This window comes from Salvia splendens, unplaced genomic scaffold (assembly GCF_004379255.2).
Source record: "Salvia splendens isolate huo1 unplaced genomic scaffold, SspV2 ctg303, whole genome shotgun sequence".
NCBI lineage: Eukaryota > Viridiplantae > Streptophyta > Magnoliopsida > Lamiales > Lamiaceae > Salvia > Salvia splendens.
Window position 1 is genome coordinate 23384 of NW_024598944.1, and position 14114 is coordinate 37497.

At 35.7% G+C, this 14114-nt stretch overlaps 2 protein-coding genes across 3 annotated transcripts; both read left to right on the plus strand.

The window, feature by feature from the left end:
* The first annotated feature begins 1403 nt into the window (after nucleotides 1-1403).
* On the plus strand, nucleotides 1404-5256 carry LOC121789659 (FAM10 family protein At4g22670-like). 2 transcript variants are annotated; one of them, XM_042188064.1, is made up of 11 exons: nucleotides 1407-1631; nucleotides 1814-1856; nucleotides 2088-2243; nucleotides 2338-2425; nucleotides 2511-2591; nucleotides 2682-2746; nucleotides 3194-3334; nucleotides 3417-3533; nucleotides 3613-3891; nucleotides 4065-4122; nucleotides 4871-5256. In XM_042188064.1, exons 1-11 carry the CDS (start codon nucleotides 1522-1524, stop codon nucleotides 4966-4968), a joined length of 1236 nt encoding a protein of 411 aa, XP_042043998.1. In that variant the 5' UTR covers nucleotides 1407-1521; the 3' UTR covers nucleotides 4969-5256. The 2 variants fall into 2 exon arrangements, with proteins under 2 accessions (XP_042043999.1, XP_042043998.1); XM_042188065.1 differs by lacking the exon at nucleotides 3417-3533 and having other exon boundaries at nucleotides 1404-1631.
* A 132-nt stretch (nucleotides 5257-5388) lies between these two features.
* On the plus strand, nucleotides 5389-9400 carry LOC121789658 (vacuolar-processing enzyme-like). Its single transcript, XM_042188062.1, has 9 exons — nucleotides 5389-6211; nucleotides 6949-7113; nucleotides 7291-7447; nucleotides 7542-7627; nucleotides 7703-7902; nucleotides 8325-8373; nucleotides 8447-8656; nucleotides 8744-8950; nucleotides 9077-9400. The coding sequence occupies exons 1-9, from the start codon at nucleotides 6047-6049 to the stop codon at nucleotides 9239-9241; spliced, it is 1404 nt and encodes a 467-aa protein (XP_042043996.1). The 5' UTR covers nucleotides 5389-6046; the 3' UTR covers nucleotides 9242-9400.
* Nucleotides 9401-14114: the final 4714 nt, after the last annotated feature.

Consider the following 14114-nt stretch of genomic DNA (forward strand, 5'->3'; position numbering starts at 1 on the left):
TTTAGTATTTTATCTTCCTTTCTTCTTTTGTTTTTCTCCTTAGTTTATGTTTCTTTTTTCTTCTTTTTTCTTTTCTCTTCTTTTTCTTTTTTCCTTTTAGTGTTTTATGTATACATCTAATTGCATTCATAATATAAATTAAGAACAAAATGTCAAATTAAATTAATTCTTTAAAGTAATTAAATTAATTGAATATTTTTTATTAAATTATTTTATACTTATTTTAAGGTTGAAATGCCTAACTAAAAATATTCAACTCTTTATATCTTTATGAATACAATTCACAAATGTTAAATTTTTATTAAGGCTATATTGTTTAGATACTAATTTAATGTAAAATAATAATAATTATTATATAATATTATATTATATTATTCATAATTTAAGTAGTTATACAATAATTATTTATTAAGTACTACTAGTTTTTTAGTATTATAACAATTAAATGTAATTATAACTGTAATTATAATTAAGTATATTTGATTATATTAACAAATAAATTAATTATTAATTTGTAATATCAAAATAATAATATTAATATTGATTAATAATAATAGTATAAAGAGTGAGGAGAATGAGAGAAGATATCATAATATCACTTTTGGTACTAATTTTGTGTATGCATAAAATATCCTCTATGATATAAACGGAAAAATGTATTTGTTTAGATGATATTTTGGGGTGAAAATTGTATAAGGTACAAAAAATGTGATTTATAGGTACTAAAAACAATATAAAATAATAATCAGGTACTACTTACGTGCGAAAGTGAAAGATTAGGTACCATTTATGTAGTTCACTCATAATAATATAAACTATAGGAGCTTAAAAATGAAGCTTCTAGGCCCGTCTATGCAATTTGTTGCATTTCCTCAATTATTGAGATTCGTCACTCTATTATTGAAATATTTTTGACACAAAAAAAATTTATTTAGTTAATTAAATTAAGAATAAAATAGATAAATAAATTAAAAAAATATTTAATTAGTTAAATAAATTAAGAATAAAATAGATAAATAAAGAGATAGTAATAAAATATGAAAAAGATCAAACAAAATAATTAAAGAGAGAAAATTAAGTGAGAATAAGTAAAAATTAAGTGTGGTATGTTTGCTATAAAAAAGAATAGTAGTATGATCCAATTATAATGAGATGAATGGAGAATTTATATAAGGTCACCACACATAATAAATCAAATGAATAAATCACATGAACTAAAAGAAAATAAAATTTTAATTCTCTTTTAATTTTATAAATTAATTAATGAATATGCTAACAAACAAGCCTATTATTCATCCAAACTACTTAATTTTTTAAGTTAAATGATATGTCAAACAAACAAGCCCTAGTATTTATCCAAAACCCAAAACTTGATAGAAGCTTCTAGACCCCCTTCGATAGAAATGTATAGCTCAGTTTCTTTGCTCTCTACAACAAGACTCTCTCTAGTCTCTCCGTTTGTAATCAGCAAAGCTAGAATTTTTATCCAAGTAGCTGCGCAAAGAGTTCGGTACTGCGACCATGGATTCATCAAAAGTAAAACAACTGAAGCAATTTATCGAACAGTGCAAGGCAAATCCGTCCATTCTCTCCGATCCATCTCTCTCTTTTTTCCGGGATTACGTTGAGAGGTAGTATTATTTATGAAGTAGAATTTGTTCGTGTATTATCTCTTTCATTCAGCAAAATTTGTGCTTGAAAATGCTGTGGTGAATTCAGTTAAGGATTTGTATTTAGATGATTCTGTTAGTAATTCCAATTTTAATTCGAATTTTTCTGGTCAATTAAATGTAATTGTTTCGATGGTGTTCAGTCTCGGAGGCGAGATTCCGTCGTCTGCAAGAGCTTCTGAAGCGGTATGTTCAAGTTCACTCAGATTTTGTGTCTCGTCTTTTCAAATTTTGTTTCATTTCCTTTGGTTTGATTCGTACTGGTGAATATGGGCTGGATTAATCTAGTGGAGAATAATTCAATGATGAGGAATAATATCTGTAATTTTTCTTTGATTCCATATGTTGTGCACGTCTTTTTGTTTTTCATTGTTGAGAGATATGACTCAAGTTTATTTTGTAAATGACGGACCACAGAAGTCTCATGTGGCACATGATAGTGATGAGGATATGGACAACACTGAGTATGAGACACAGCCACCTCAGGAAGAAGAGGAGCCTGAGATAGTTGAATCTGATATTGAACTCGATGATTCTGATGTTGTGGAGCCTGACAATGATCCTCCACAGAAGGTCTGCACAACCCATTTTTGCCCGTTTTCTTTATTTCATCACTTCTGTGAAATTTTTAGCTGTAAATGAGTGTTTTTATGATAAAATTCTCTAGATGGGTGATGCCACTGTTGAGGTTACTGAGGAAAACAGAGATGCTTCTCAGGAGGCTAAAATGCAGGCAATGGAAGCAATTTCTGAAGGTACTTTGCTGCTATGAACATAATCTTTGGTAAGTATTACTAATCGCTTTGTGCCATTTAGTAACTTTTTCTTTTTATTAAATAGGCAAACATGATGAAGCTATCGAGAGTCTCACCAAGGCTATCATGCTGAACCCTACTTCTGCAATTATGTATGCAACCCGAGGTGTATTGCCATATCCCTTTCTTTTGTATTCTTAAACGTGTTACATCATAAATGCTTAGCTAATATGTGAATTTCATTTTTAACTTGCAGCTAGTGTCTATATTAAAATGAAAAAACCAAATGCTGCTATTCGGGATGCTACTGCGGCGTTAGAGGTATATGTCTTATGTTGTTTGAGATATGTAACAATTGTCATTCCACATTTTGTCAATACATACTACTTTCTGCTGGTTCTATTAATTTCTGAATCTTTCTTGATGATAACATGGTATCTTGCAAGTTGCAACATGACTGCATATGGCATTCATGGATTGCAGTCAGCTACAACCATCCAAATTAGTAAAGAAATATTGCATCAGGGTGTTCTTTTTACATCTGTAATTTCTGTTGCTTGCAGTCTGTTTGGCTTTTCCATAGTGATATATCTTTTGAACTAAGCATATCTGCTTGTTTTGGTTTAGGCAGTTCTGAATCCTCATGTTGTATTAACATTGTTCCATCAGCATCTATCTTTTCAAATTAAGTTTTTTGGGAAATATCTGTGTTACACCCTTCTGTGGCCAATGAAAGTCATACAGAATTACAGATAACTTCTTCTGCAGATCAATCCAGACTCTGCCAAAGGGTACAAGTCACGTGGTATAGCACAGGCCATGCTTGGGAAATGGGAAGAAGCAGCCAAGGATCTTCACCTGGCCTCAAAACTTGACTATGATGAGGAAATCAGTGCTGTGCTAAAGAAGGTTGGCTTTTGTGTCCTTTTCTGCAGTAAAGCTGTCATAGTATAATAGTAATAGCAACCTCTTACTATTGAATGTTTGTTAGGTTGAGCCAAATGCTCATAAGATTGAGGAACATCATAGAAAATATGATAGGCTTCGCAAAGAGAGAGAAGATAGGAAGAATGAACGCGAGAGACAACGGCGCCGTGCTGAAGCACATGTGACGCATCTTTCATGTATCACTCGTGTTCTCTTTTACTCCCTAAGCATAAACCTATTTTCCATATTTCTTTTTGAAGGCTGCATATGAAAAAGCTAAGAGACAAGAGGAATCATCATCAAGTAGAGGAGCTGGGGGCATGCCCGGTGGATTTCCTGGTGGAATGCCAGGAGGTTTTCCTGGGGGCATGCCCGGAGGTTTTCCTGGGGGCATGCCCGGAGGTTTTCCTGGGGGCATGCCAGGTGGATTTCCTGGAGGTATGCCCGGCATGGGTGGAGGTATGCCCGGCATGGGGCAAGGTATGCCCGGCATGGGAGGTGGTATGCCCGGGAATGTTGACTACAGCAAGATACTGAATGTGAGTTGTTTGTTCAGATCAGTTTTATCTTGTGGACATGGCTATTTAAGAGATACATGATAAATAATTTTTGTATATTTTCATGACATCATCTGTGTTGTTTTCATCAGTTACATTGTTTGCTATTTCAAAAGTCGGATTCTAACAGCTTGCAATTTATTGTAATGTGACAGGATCCTGAATTGATGTCAGCGTTCAAAGATCCTGAAGTCATGGCTGCACTCCAAGATGGTATATATTTTCTGGCTCAACTATCCAATTATAATTTTCTAATTTTTTGCTGGTTGATATTCACATTTCATGCTTTCTACTTTTACTTTTCAAATTCTTTTTAGAAGATAGTTACTATGTTGGCATCATTTGCAAAATACCATTATGCGTTATTGAAAGTAATTGGGCTCAGTATCTTCTTATGGCGTTCTTCATCGTTACGTATTCTTGTTTTTTGTTATTAACTTAAATTGATTTTTTTGTAATGGATAACTTTAGTTACTTGTGGAGTTGTGGTTAACTATCAGATATCTAGAATTTTAGGGATTTGACCAAAATTTCCAGCTGAATGATCAAATGTTTAGAGTTCCAAACTTCCAATGCCTTCTCATAAATAGTTAAAAAGGCAATGAAAAAAAGGAATAAAGTTTCCATAGCCTTGCTTTTATCGGTTGGTTTCTATGTATTTAATGTTTGTCAGGTTAAATGTAGAGTGAACTATATATTATCCCTTCAGTTGCTTATGTGGAACATGACCATTGCTTTTAGCTCATTCACTGGTGTGCTATTGTTTCCCTATGTATTATTGAAAGTAAATTGATCCAACATTCACCTGCATGATTTGTTTTGTATGTTTATTGGGATCTTTAATTTCGAATGACATACTTTGCTTTGCTGAGAATAAGCAGTGTTTCTCATGAGGGCCTTATAGAGCTCAAGATTATGCCCTATATTTTCTGATTTTCTATTCTTGTTGGTTTTTATTCAGTTATGAAGAACCCTGCTAACCTGGCCAAGCATCAATCGAACCCAAAGGTAGCTCCAATTATAGCAAAAATGATGGGTAAATTTGCTGGTTCACAGTGAGTAGTGATTGCTGGCTCCCATTTTGGCATTACTGGAGGTTTCTATTATTTTGAAGGGCGTCTACATGTTTTCGGAACATGCTTTAAAAACTGTGTTTTAGACAGGAAATGTGTCTTTACAGTCTAAGTTCACATATGATATGATGCAATTTACCTCGGAATATGGCAACTTGTGAAGATCATGGTCCATGGATTTGTTACGTATGTATCTTATAAGTAATCATTTGGGGATGCTAAAATTTGTTTTATGCTGTACAAACTTGAAGACTAATATATCTCCCTTTGTTGACGATGTGGTTTGCTCTGGTTTACACGTACAAATCAGTGCCATGTAAAGCAATACCTATTGGAGAAAGTGAATTGTTCCAAAATATTAAGTCCATCAATGATACTCCTATAATGGAATGTTGGAAAAAAGGAATCATGTTTTCTCATAGTATTACTTTTTCTTAGTCACTATTTCTACTTTCATTTCATCTATAATTGTATTATCCATTTCATTCTATTTCTTATAATTTTAGGTTTTGACAAAATTATACATGCATTCTCCCTCTATTTCATGTTACTTGCATTTTTCTATTTCAATTTATCTCAAACTATTTACACTATTTCTATTTAAATAAGAATTAGGATAATATATTAGAGTTAATTAAGTATTTTCTTATTCAGGGATATCTCATTATACTTCAAGTACTAATCAGTAATTTCAAATTAATGATTGAAAATGCGAGTGAATTGGACGGAGGGAGTATTATATTGGTGGCTAGGGTAAAATTGCAATTGATTATTATTTAGTTTTTTTTAATAAGAACTGAAAAAAATGAGGGTTGTATTTAGATATAGTAGGACCAAAGTGTGACAATTAATTGAACCCATAACTAGAATAAGAAGGCGTATAGAAAAACGGTTCACAAGCTGAAAGTAAATTGAAAAAGCCGCAAGATGAGGGAAGTAGAGGTGAGCAGTGGGCCCACACGCTGCCGCTGGAACAGGTGTCGCTCCCTTCTTCTGCATGCCTGAGCACGCCGCTTTTAATAAGACTACCAAACGCCTACGCCATTTCATTTGTGCATTTCTGGATGGCTCTTACTCGGATTTTTGTGCTGTTCATGTTTATCTCAGCGGCGGTGGCAAGGCGGCAGAGTGTGTGGGATCCCATTATCCGGCTGCCCACGGAGGAGAATGCCACCAGGTGGGCGGTGCTTGTAGCGGGTTCTAATGGCTTTGGAAATTATCGCCATCAGGTTTATTTCCTAAACCGATTTTATTGCTAAATTTGTCTATTAAATTTTTTTCTATGTTTTTACTTATTAGATATATGAAATATATAAAAATGTTTTGTATGTCTTAATTTCTTCAAAGTACTAATTTTTTATACTTTATATTGTATTCACTTGTCTCTATGTAGTAGGATGTAGGGGTATCATATTTATACTTTCTGACTGAACAAATTATATGTATTTTTTGTGAGAATATGAAAATAATGTTATGAACACATACAATAACTATATGGAGTCCCAAAACTATGTCTAATCTTTTTTTTCGACTGCAAAAAACTCCTTCATTATCAGCTTTACTTTATTGAAATATTAGCATGTTTTTGTGGATTGATGGAATATATTCTTTTAAATAATTTTATGAGTAGTATAGTCTCAACTTCTTCGCTACCATTTTGCTGGATCATGTTGAAGCTTGGTAACTAATCAGAGGGTAATATGCATTTTGTGTATAAAAGAAGTTTGATTTGAGTGAGGAAGTGCAGCAGCACCTGAATATGAACTATGCCTCAACAAGGATGAGTAGGCGTTTTGTGTTCCTTTCAAAATAATGCAACCAAATTATGGTTTTGGATGTGCTACGGGCTACAGCTTTTGTTACATATGTTTCATTACAACTTCTACAATTAAATCGCATAGACATGAAGATCATCTACATATATATGATAGATTGTTGTGTACTCGTACATGCAAAATTACTGCAGGCTGACGTTTGCCATGCATACCAAATACTCAAAAAAGGAGGCATCAAAGATGAGAACATTATAGTTTTCATGTATGATGACATCGCAATGAATGATCTAAATCCTCGAAAAGGAGTTTTGATCAATCACCCAACAGGCGAGGATGTCTATGCTGGTGTTCCAAAGGTAAATTGTGACATTTATGAATGTCAAGATTATTCCCTGAAATTATTATTTCAATCTCCAAGACTCTATCGGTGAGGGACTTGACAGTTTGATTATTTTGGCATCTATGTTAGAATTAACTTGGCATGATGGTTTGTAGATATATTCTAAACCTGCTTTATTGATTTCTTATTGAAGGACTATACCGGTGAGCAAGTCACAACGGAGAATTTCTATGCTGTAATCCTAGGCAACACAAGTGCTGTAACAGGTGGAAGTGGTAAAGTTGTTGACAGTAAACCAGGAGACACGATATTTATCTACTATTCCGACCATGGCGGCCCTGGAGTGCTTGGTGAGTAAATAGTATCCTGCGAACATTCTCTGAATTGGATGTCCATTTAGCATTGTAACACAGCCCATGACGTAAGACTCGTTGTAATCCTCAGGGATGCCGAATATGCCATATCTGTATGGAAAAGATTTCATTGACGTTCTAAAGAAGAAGCATGAATCTGGCACCTACAAAGAAATGGTGAGGCCTTCGTGTACAGTTTTGAAGGCCTACTGAGTTGTTTTTGGTATTTGATGTCGTCTGTGGTTCATGCAGGTGATATATATTGAAGCATGTGAGAGTGGAAGTGTATTTGAAGGAATGATGCCTGATGATCTGGACGTCTATGTGACCACGGCATCAAATGCTGAAGAGAGTAGCTGGGGAACTTACTGTCCTGGGATGGATCCCCCGCCTCCTCCCGAGTACATGACATGTTTGGGAGATTTGTATAGCGTTGCTTGGATGGAAGACAGGTACTTCTGACTATGCTAGTGAACCATTAGTCCTACACATTCTGTTCTTATGTGGTGCATTTGAAACTACGACGTGCCTAGCTGACATAGGAGCTCCTGAGTTGTACGATTTTGATTTTTTTTTTTCAAATCTCAAGTATGACATGTTTCCCATCCTTTTCTTTTCAAACTGAAATTTTGTCATTGTTATGATTATATTGGAACACTTGATAGCTTAAATCGCAGTAGTAATATTTGGACATTATGTTTCAAGTGGGACGTATTTTCCATTGCTATCTTATACACTGGAACGTGCCATTAATTGCCAGGATTATATGTTAGTTTGATCATAGCTACATTTAAACATTGGTTTCATCTTCTCTGCTTCTGCTTTTAGATGGGCTTGCTGATACTTATATTGTATGCTTGTCTTTCGAGTGCAGCGAGTCCCACAACCTCAAACGAGAAACGGTACAGCAACAATACGATCAGGTATAAATCCGACTGATGGCTTGTAAGGTGGATGGCTATTTTGAATTCGCAGTACCTTTGCAACTTATTGTAGGTCAAGGAACGAACATCTAACTACAACACATACAATGCTGGATCTCATGTTATGGAATACGGGAACAAAAGCATCAAATCTGAGAAGCTGTATCTGTTCCAAGGATTTGATCCGGCGACTGAGAACCTTCCACCGAATCAATTCAATGCCAAAGCTAACATGGGTGTTGTCAACCAGAGGGATGCCGATATTCTCTCTCTGTGGGAAATGGTAAGTCGATGCACCGTGCAGTTTTCTCACCAGAGTTGATGAGATCCCTCTTATGAACTTGGATTGTATTTTCTCTGTCTGGTTCAGTACAACAGGTCGAACGATGATACAGAAAAGAAGGCACAACTGCTGAAGCTGATTACGAGCACGATGCTGCACCGGAAGCATCTTGATGGTAGCTTGGACATTATCGGCGTTGTCTTATTCGGCCCAGCGAAGTCTCCTGCTGTCCTTAAATCAAGAAGAGGAGGTGGTTTGCCCCTTGTGGATGACTGGGACTGTTTGAAATCAATGGTTTGTTTTCTTAATTGTGTTTTATTATGCCGAGCTGTATAGATAGTGGTTAATGTCTGAAGTCGAAGGTTGAAATGGTTATTTTTGAAATTTTGTGTGTTTCTGACATATATGACCGATGAGCAGGTTCATGTATTTGAAGCTGAGTGTGGCCCATTGGCGCAGTATGGAATGAAACACATGCGATCATTTGCGAATATTTGTAACGCCGGGGTTTCCGTAAGCAGAATGGAAGAAGCATGTATGGCGGCTTGTGGTGCTACATCTACCCCGCTGCTGCCTGCTGCGTAAATATGTACGAATTGTGGAAATTACTGTCGAAGTTGTGCAATGTGGTGTGTTTAGATTGTGTTTGTTGCAAGATACAGGACGATGATCAATGAATAACATAATTTATAGATATGCTAATGATTGAGATATCATGAAGGGATGATACATGATGAGGAGAAATGTGTTTTCACGTGGATCTCAAATTTGTAGAAATTCATACATTGGGATTGATAAATGGATCAACAAAAGTATTTATAGGCCTTTTTCGGAGGGGAGGAGCAAAAGAGGAGACATTTAATATTTATAGGCTGGAATGGATCCATGAAATAGAATTTGTGGGAGTGGATATTGCAGTCAGTCTCCCGATACATAAAATGCAAATCTTTGTACTATGCATGGCACTAATTTTTATTACTTCGTTTAGATAGATATTTTTAGATGAAAGAAATTGATAGCTTTAATTTGTTACTAGTAGTATTTAACGATACTTTATTTTCGAATTTAATGGCCGAGATTAGCACTTACAGTTAACCATCGCGGAAATTGTGATTGAAATTAGACTAGTTTTACTTTAAAATGGAAATGGTCTTATTTTGAGTCCATTACTATTTAGCGTGAACTACATAAAAAGTCTTTGACGTTTTCATTGGTTGCACTGCCGACCCCTGACAAAAAAAAAATATCACCACAATTCTCTAACCTTAAACATAATCACATATTATATTTTTTCTGACTAAAATACCTTTTAGCCCTAAAAGGGCATTATGGGTATATCAAATGGAAATATGCAGTGGCGGTCTGTAAACTGCACTGCATGTACTGCTAATTACCTTTGACTTAGTCTTCTTGCACATCTAAACCATGTCCCTTCGATTTTACTATGGTTGGAATAATATTCCGTACTTTCAAAATAACATAATTAAAAATTGTAACTAAACCTTGCTCAGAATTATTGGGTGCTTTTAACTTCGCGACAATGATTTCGACTTAAACCCATGAGATTATTAAATAATTACATATAGTCCTATATAAATATGTATAGTAGTATAGAATAAAAATCATTATAGGGCTCGTGTAAGTTGTGGAGTAACAAACTCAGAAATTGATTTTATTTTAATAATCTCCAAAGACAATATGATACTACTAAAAAATAAATAATGCAAGAAGAAACGGGTGTTTCGACATATTGAGATTTGAATAAGTTAGAAGAATCTTGGGGTCAAATTAATGGTCTACGCCATTAGGTAACGCCATAAGTCCGCTGTCAAAAGCACATTTTGATTAGCTTTTTTGGACTTATTAGCATTAAAACTTGTAAACATTTGTTAGCGTTATGGCACTAAAATTTTTCAGCGTTAGCGACAAAAATATAAAAAGGAAAATCCCCAAATATACAATTTACTTATTAAAACAGAAAAGGCATTTACCTATTACTCCATAGAGATCACTTCTTTAAATTCAAGAATATGATATCCAAGTTTAGATTTTTTTTATATATAATCAAGATTTACTGAATTATTATTACTCAAACTTTTTGTTTTGAAATACTCCACGCACTAAAATTTCTTACGCCAAATATGAGTTGATGATATCTTTGGCCTTACGTCCTACAATGGTTCACCCCACCAATTTAATTTCAAACACTTAGGGCTAGTTTGATATGTTGGTTGGGTTATGCATAGGTTAGATATATATCTTCAAATTATTGGGCCTAGCATGAGGGCCCAAGATATTATATTAACTCATGTTTGATACACAATATCCCCTCTCTAACTCATGTTTGGCCGAGAAATTTTCCCCTCTCTAATTTCATTTCCCACTCGTTTTTTCCCTCTCAAATTTCATTCTAATTTTTCACTCTCTAATCTCATTCTCATTTTCCCTCTCTAATTTCCCCTCATTTTCCCCTCTAATTTCCCTCTCTAAATAGCCCTAGTGAGAATCACAATTCCCTGTCCAAATTTCCCTCTTATCTTCCGCATTTTACTTCATATGAGTTTGCAAGGTAATCTATGATTTTGCACTAGAATTTTGTAACGATTCTCTTACTGCAGCTCGCATGTCTGATGCGAGTTTTCCCTGTCCAATTTCCCTCTTATACTCACTTGTTAATGAAATTTATTTGCTATTTCTTGGTTTGTTTCCATAAAATATTTTTCAGTATGTTATAAATCCTAAAATCCGTTCTGATTGGTTCAGGAAGCATGGCTGCTTTTCAGCGTTACAAAGCAAGTGTGGACCCAGCTCCTGCTTCTGGAGGTTTGTAGTTGGAGTCTGGATATTGTCATTTATTTAGTCCGCTTCATTATTGGTGATGAGTTATTTGTGTTTTCAAATGTTGTGTGATAGGAGTAGCTACTGGTAGGTTGAAATTGAAACAACCCAAAATTGATCGGACTAGGCATATGTGGAGTGATCGTGAGGAACAAGTTCTGCTGACATCTTTGATGGAGCTCGTCGTGCACGGTTGGAAATCCGATAATGGATTTCGATCTGGGTACCTGAAGAAGCTGGAGGATGATCTGCGTCGTGAGTTCCATACAACTGATCTGAAGGCTAGTCCTAACATCACTTCAAAGCTACAAGCTTGATAAAAGAGTTACAACTCTCTGCAGCAGATCCTACAGCTAAGTGGAGTGGGATTTAACCTGAATGAAGATCACAAAATCGATTGTGACGACGAAATGTGGAGACAAATTGTGAAGGTAGATGTTATAGATAATCAATTCAAAATCACTAATCTTTGTTGCAACTGACCTCTACTAATTTTCCAAAACACATAATTTTGCAGAACGACCCGAATGCTAGGTTCATTCGAGGGAAATCATGGCCTTACTATGATGCTTGGAAGGAGATTTTTGGCAAGGATAGAGCCAATGGGGAGGGGGCTGAGGACATATTGGAAGCTGTTAATAACATATGTGCTCAACCAAACCTAGGGGGATTCGGTTGCAAGCAATGACTATAGTGGGAGCTTTGGTGATTTCTTCATGCACAACCAAGTGCCTGACCAACAGTCCCCCATTGGAGAATCTGCCAGTGTGTTATAGCACCCCGCGCTGAACCAACTTCGTCGGTCTCACCCAACATTTTGAATTCTTACCATTCCATGAAGTAATTTTGATGGATTTCGTCAGACTTCAAGAATGTATCACAAAATGAGGCTCCAACAAGATAGGTATGAAAGGGATATTTTTTTGAAACTGTGTACACTTCTTGATGCTACAGTGCTAACCCACAAAATGCTGTAGTCTTGTAGATATATATCAGTGTATTTTGCTTTCAAAATTTGTTGGCCGAGTTGGGCTTTTGCAAAAAAACAAGGCCCATTATGATTATAATACTTGTTATCAAACACCTGAAATTTGCAGATACTTATCATTATTTGGGCCGTATCTTGCCATCACCAATATATCAAACGAGCCCTTAAAATATAGAGGGAAGTACACAGGGAACATCAACTTTGATTTGACAAAAGTACAGAGCTAATGTCTTCAAAAGTGCAGCTATGTACAGAGTAGGCCTGCAAGACAGGGTAATATGTCTGAAATGCCCTGCAAGGCATTTGGGTATTTTGGTCCGAAAATTGGCTACAAAAATATGATATGTGATTATGTTTAAGGTCAGAGTCTTGTGGTGATATTTTTTTTGTCAGGGGTCTGCAGTGTAACAAATGGAAACGTCAGAGATTTTTTATGTAGTTCACTCTACTATTTATTGTGTGATCAATATTTCTGAAGTCACACATAAATATTTATTGCATGTACAAAACTTAAGCGTAATTTGCGGTAGTAGAAATTTGAAGAAGCCACGAGAGCATCTTCAACCATTTACACTAAACTCAAACTCATTTGAGTGTAAATATCCCATTAAATATGATTTTGCTTCAATCATTTACACTAAACTCAAACTTAAAAGAATATTCTCTATATTATGCTTTTTTTTACTCATAAAATTTAAAAAACTTTTGAGTTTGGGTTTTGTGTAAACCTAAAGATAGGTATTTTTTTTTCAAAAATAAAAAATGAGATTGGTTTTGGAGTACTATTGGAGCTATTTACATACCTCATTTCAGGTTTATGTTTTAGTGTATCTTTGTAGATGCTATTTACCTGCCCATTTCAGTTTTTTTTTTCTTTATTTTAAAAAGGAGGATCAACGATGATTCCCCATCTACCCCCGAAGTGACTCGGACCCCCGGCCTAACGGTCGGAGGTGAAACGTCTTACCATCGAGATGCGCTTCGTTGTCGGGTTGGGAAGGAACGAGTCTGTATAACCAACCTCCCCCAAGCACGGGTCCAGGCGACGCCATGAACAGGCTACCTCCCCCAGCGCCTGGGTCCAGGCCAGTGACTCAAGAACCCTCCCAGGGGAAATTAATCCCCAAGATGGGCCATCAAAGATCGAAGACGTGACCTCCAGGATGACGCAGTATCCTTACCCCTCAACCACTTGAGCTAAGGGGCTTGGATCCCATTTCAGGTTTAGGTTTGAGTGTATCTTTGTAGATGGTCACAAAGATATTTAAATAGGAAACATATACCAAACCTACAGGCTACAGATAATGAAATGTGGCGTCGTGGCGAGGATGATGGTAACTCTGACTAAAGCAATTTTCAAAAATTCCCAACTAAAATTTGAAAACACATAGTAAGTCAATATGAAAATAATTAGTCAAATGTAGACATTAAAAACTACAAGAAAGGATGTAGATGCTAGACTCGGCTTCCACACCATTTCATGGAGTATGTTATTTCAACGGGAAAACCATCTACTACTCCCTATGCTTTACTAATTCAACATCCCGTTTTCACACGCTATCAAATTCAATAAATACGAGTTCTCAACGACCCCACCCCCACCCCACCCTCCTTTTAAGTTCGGCCGCCGAT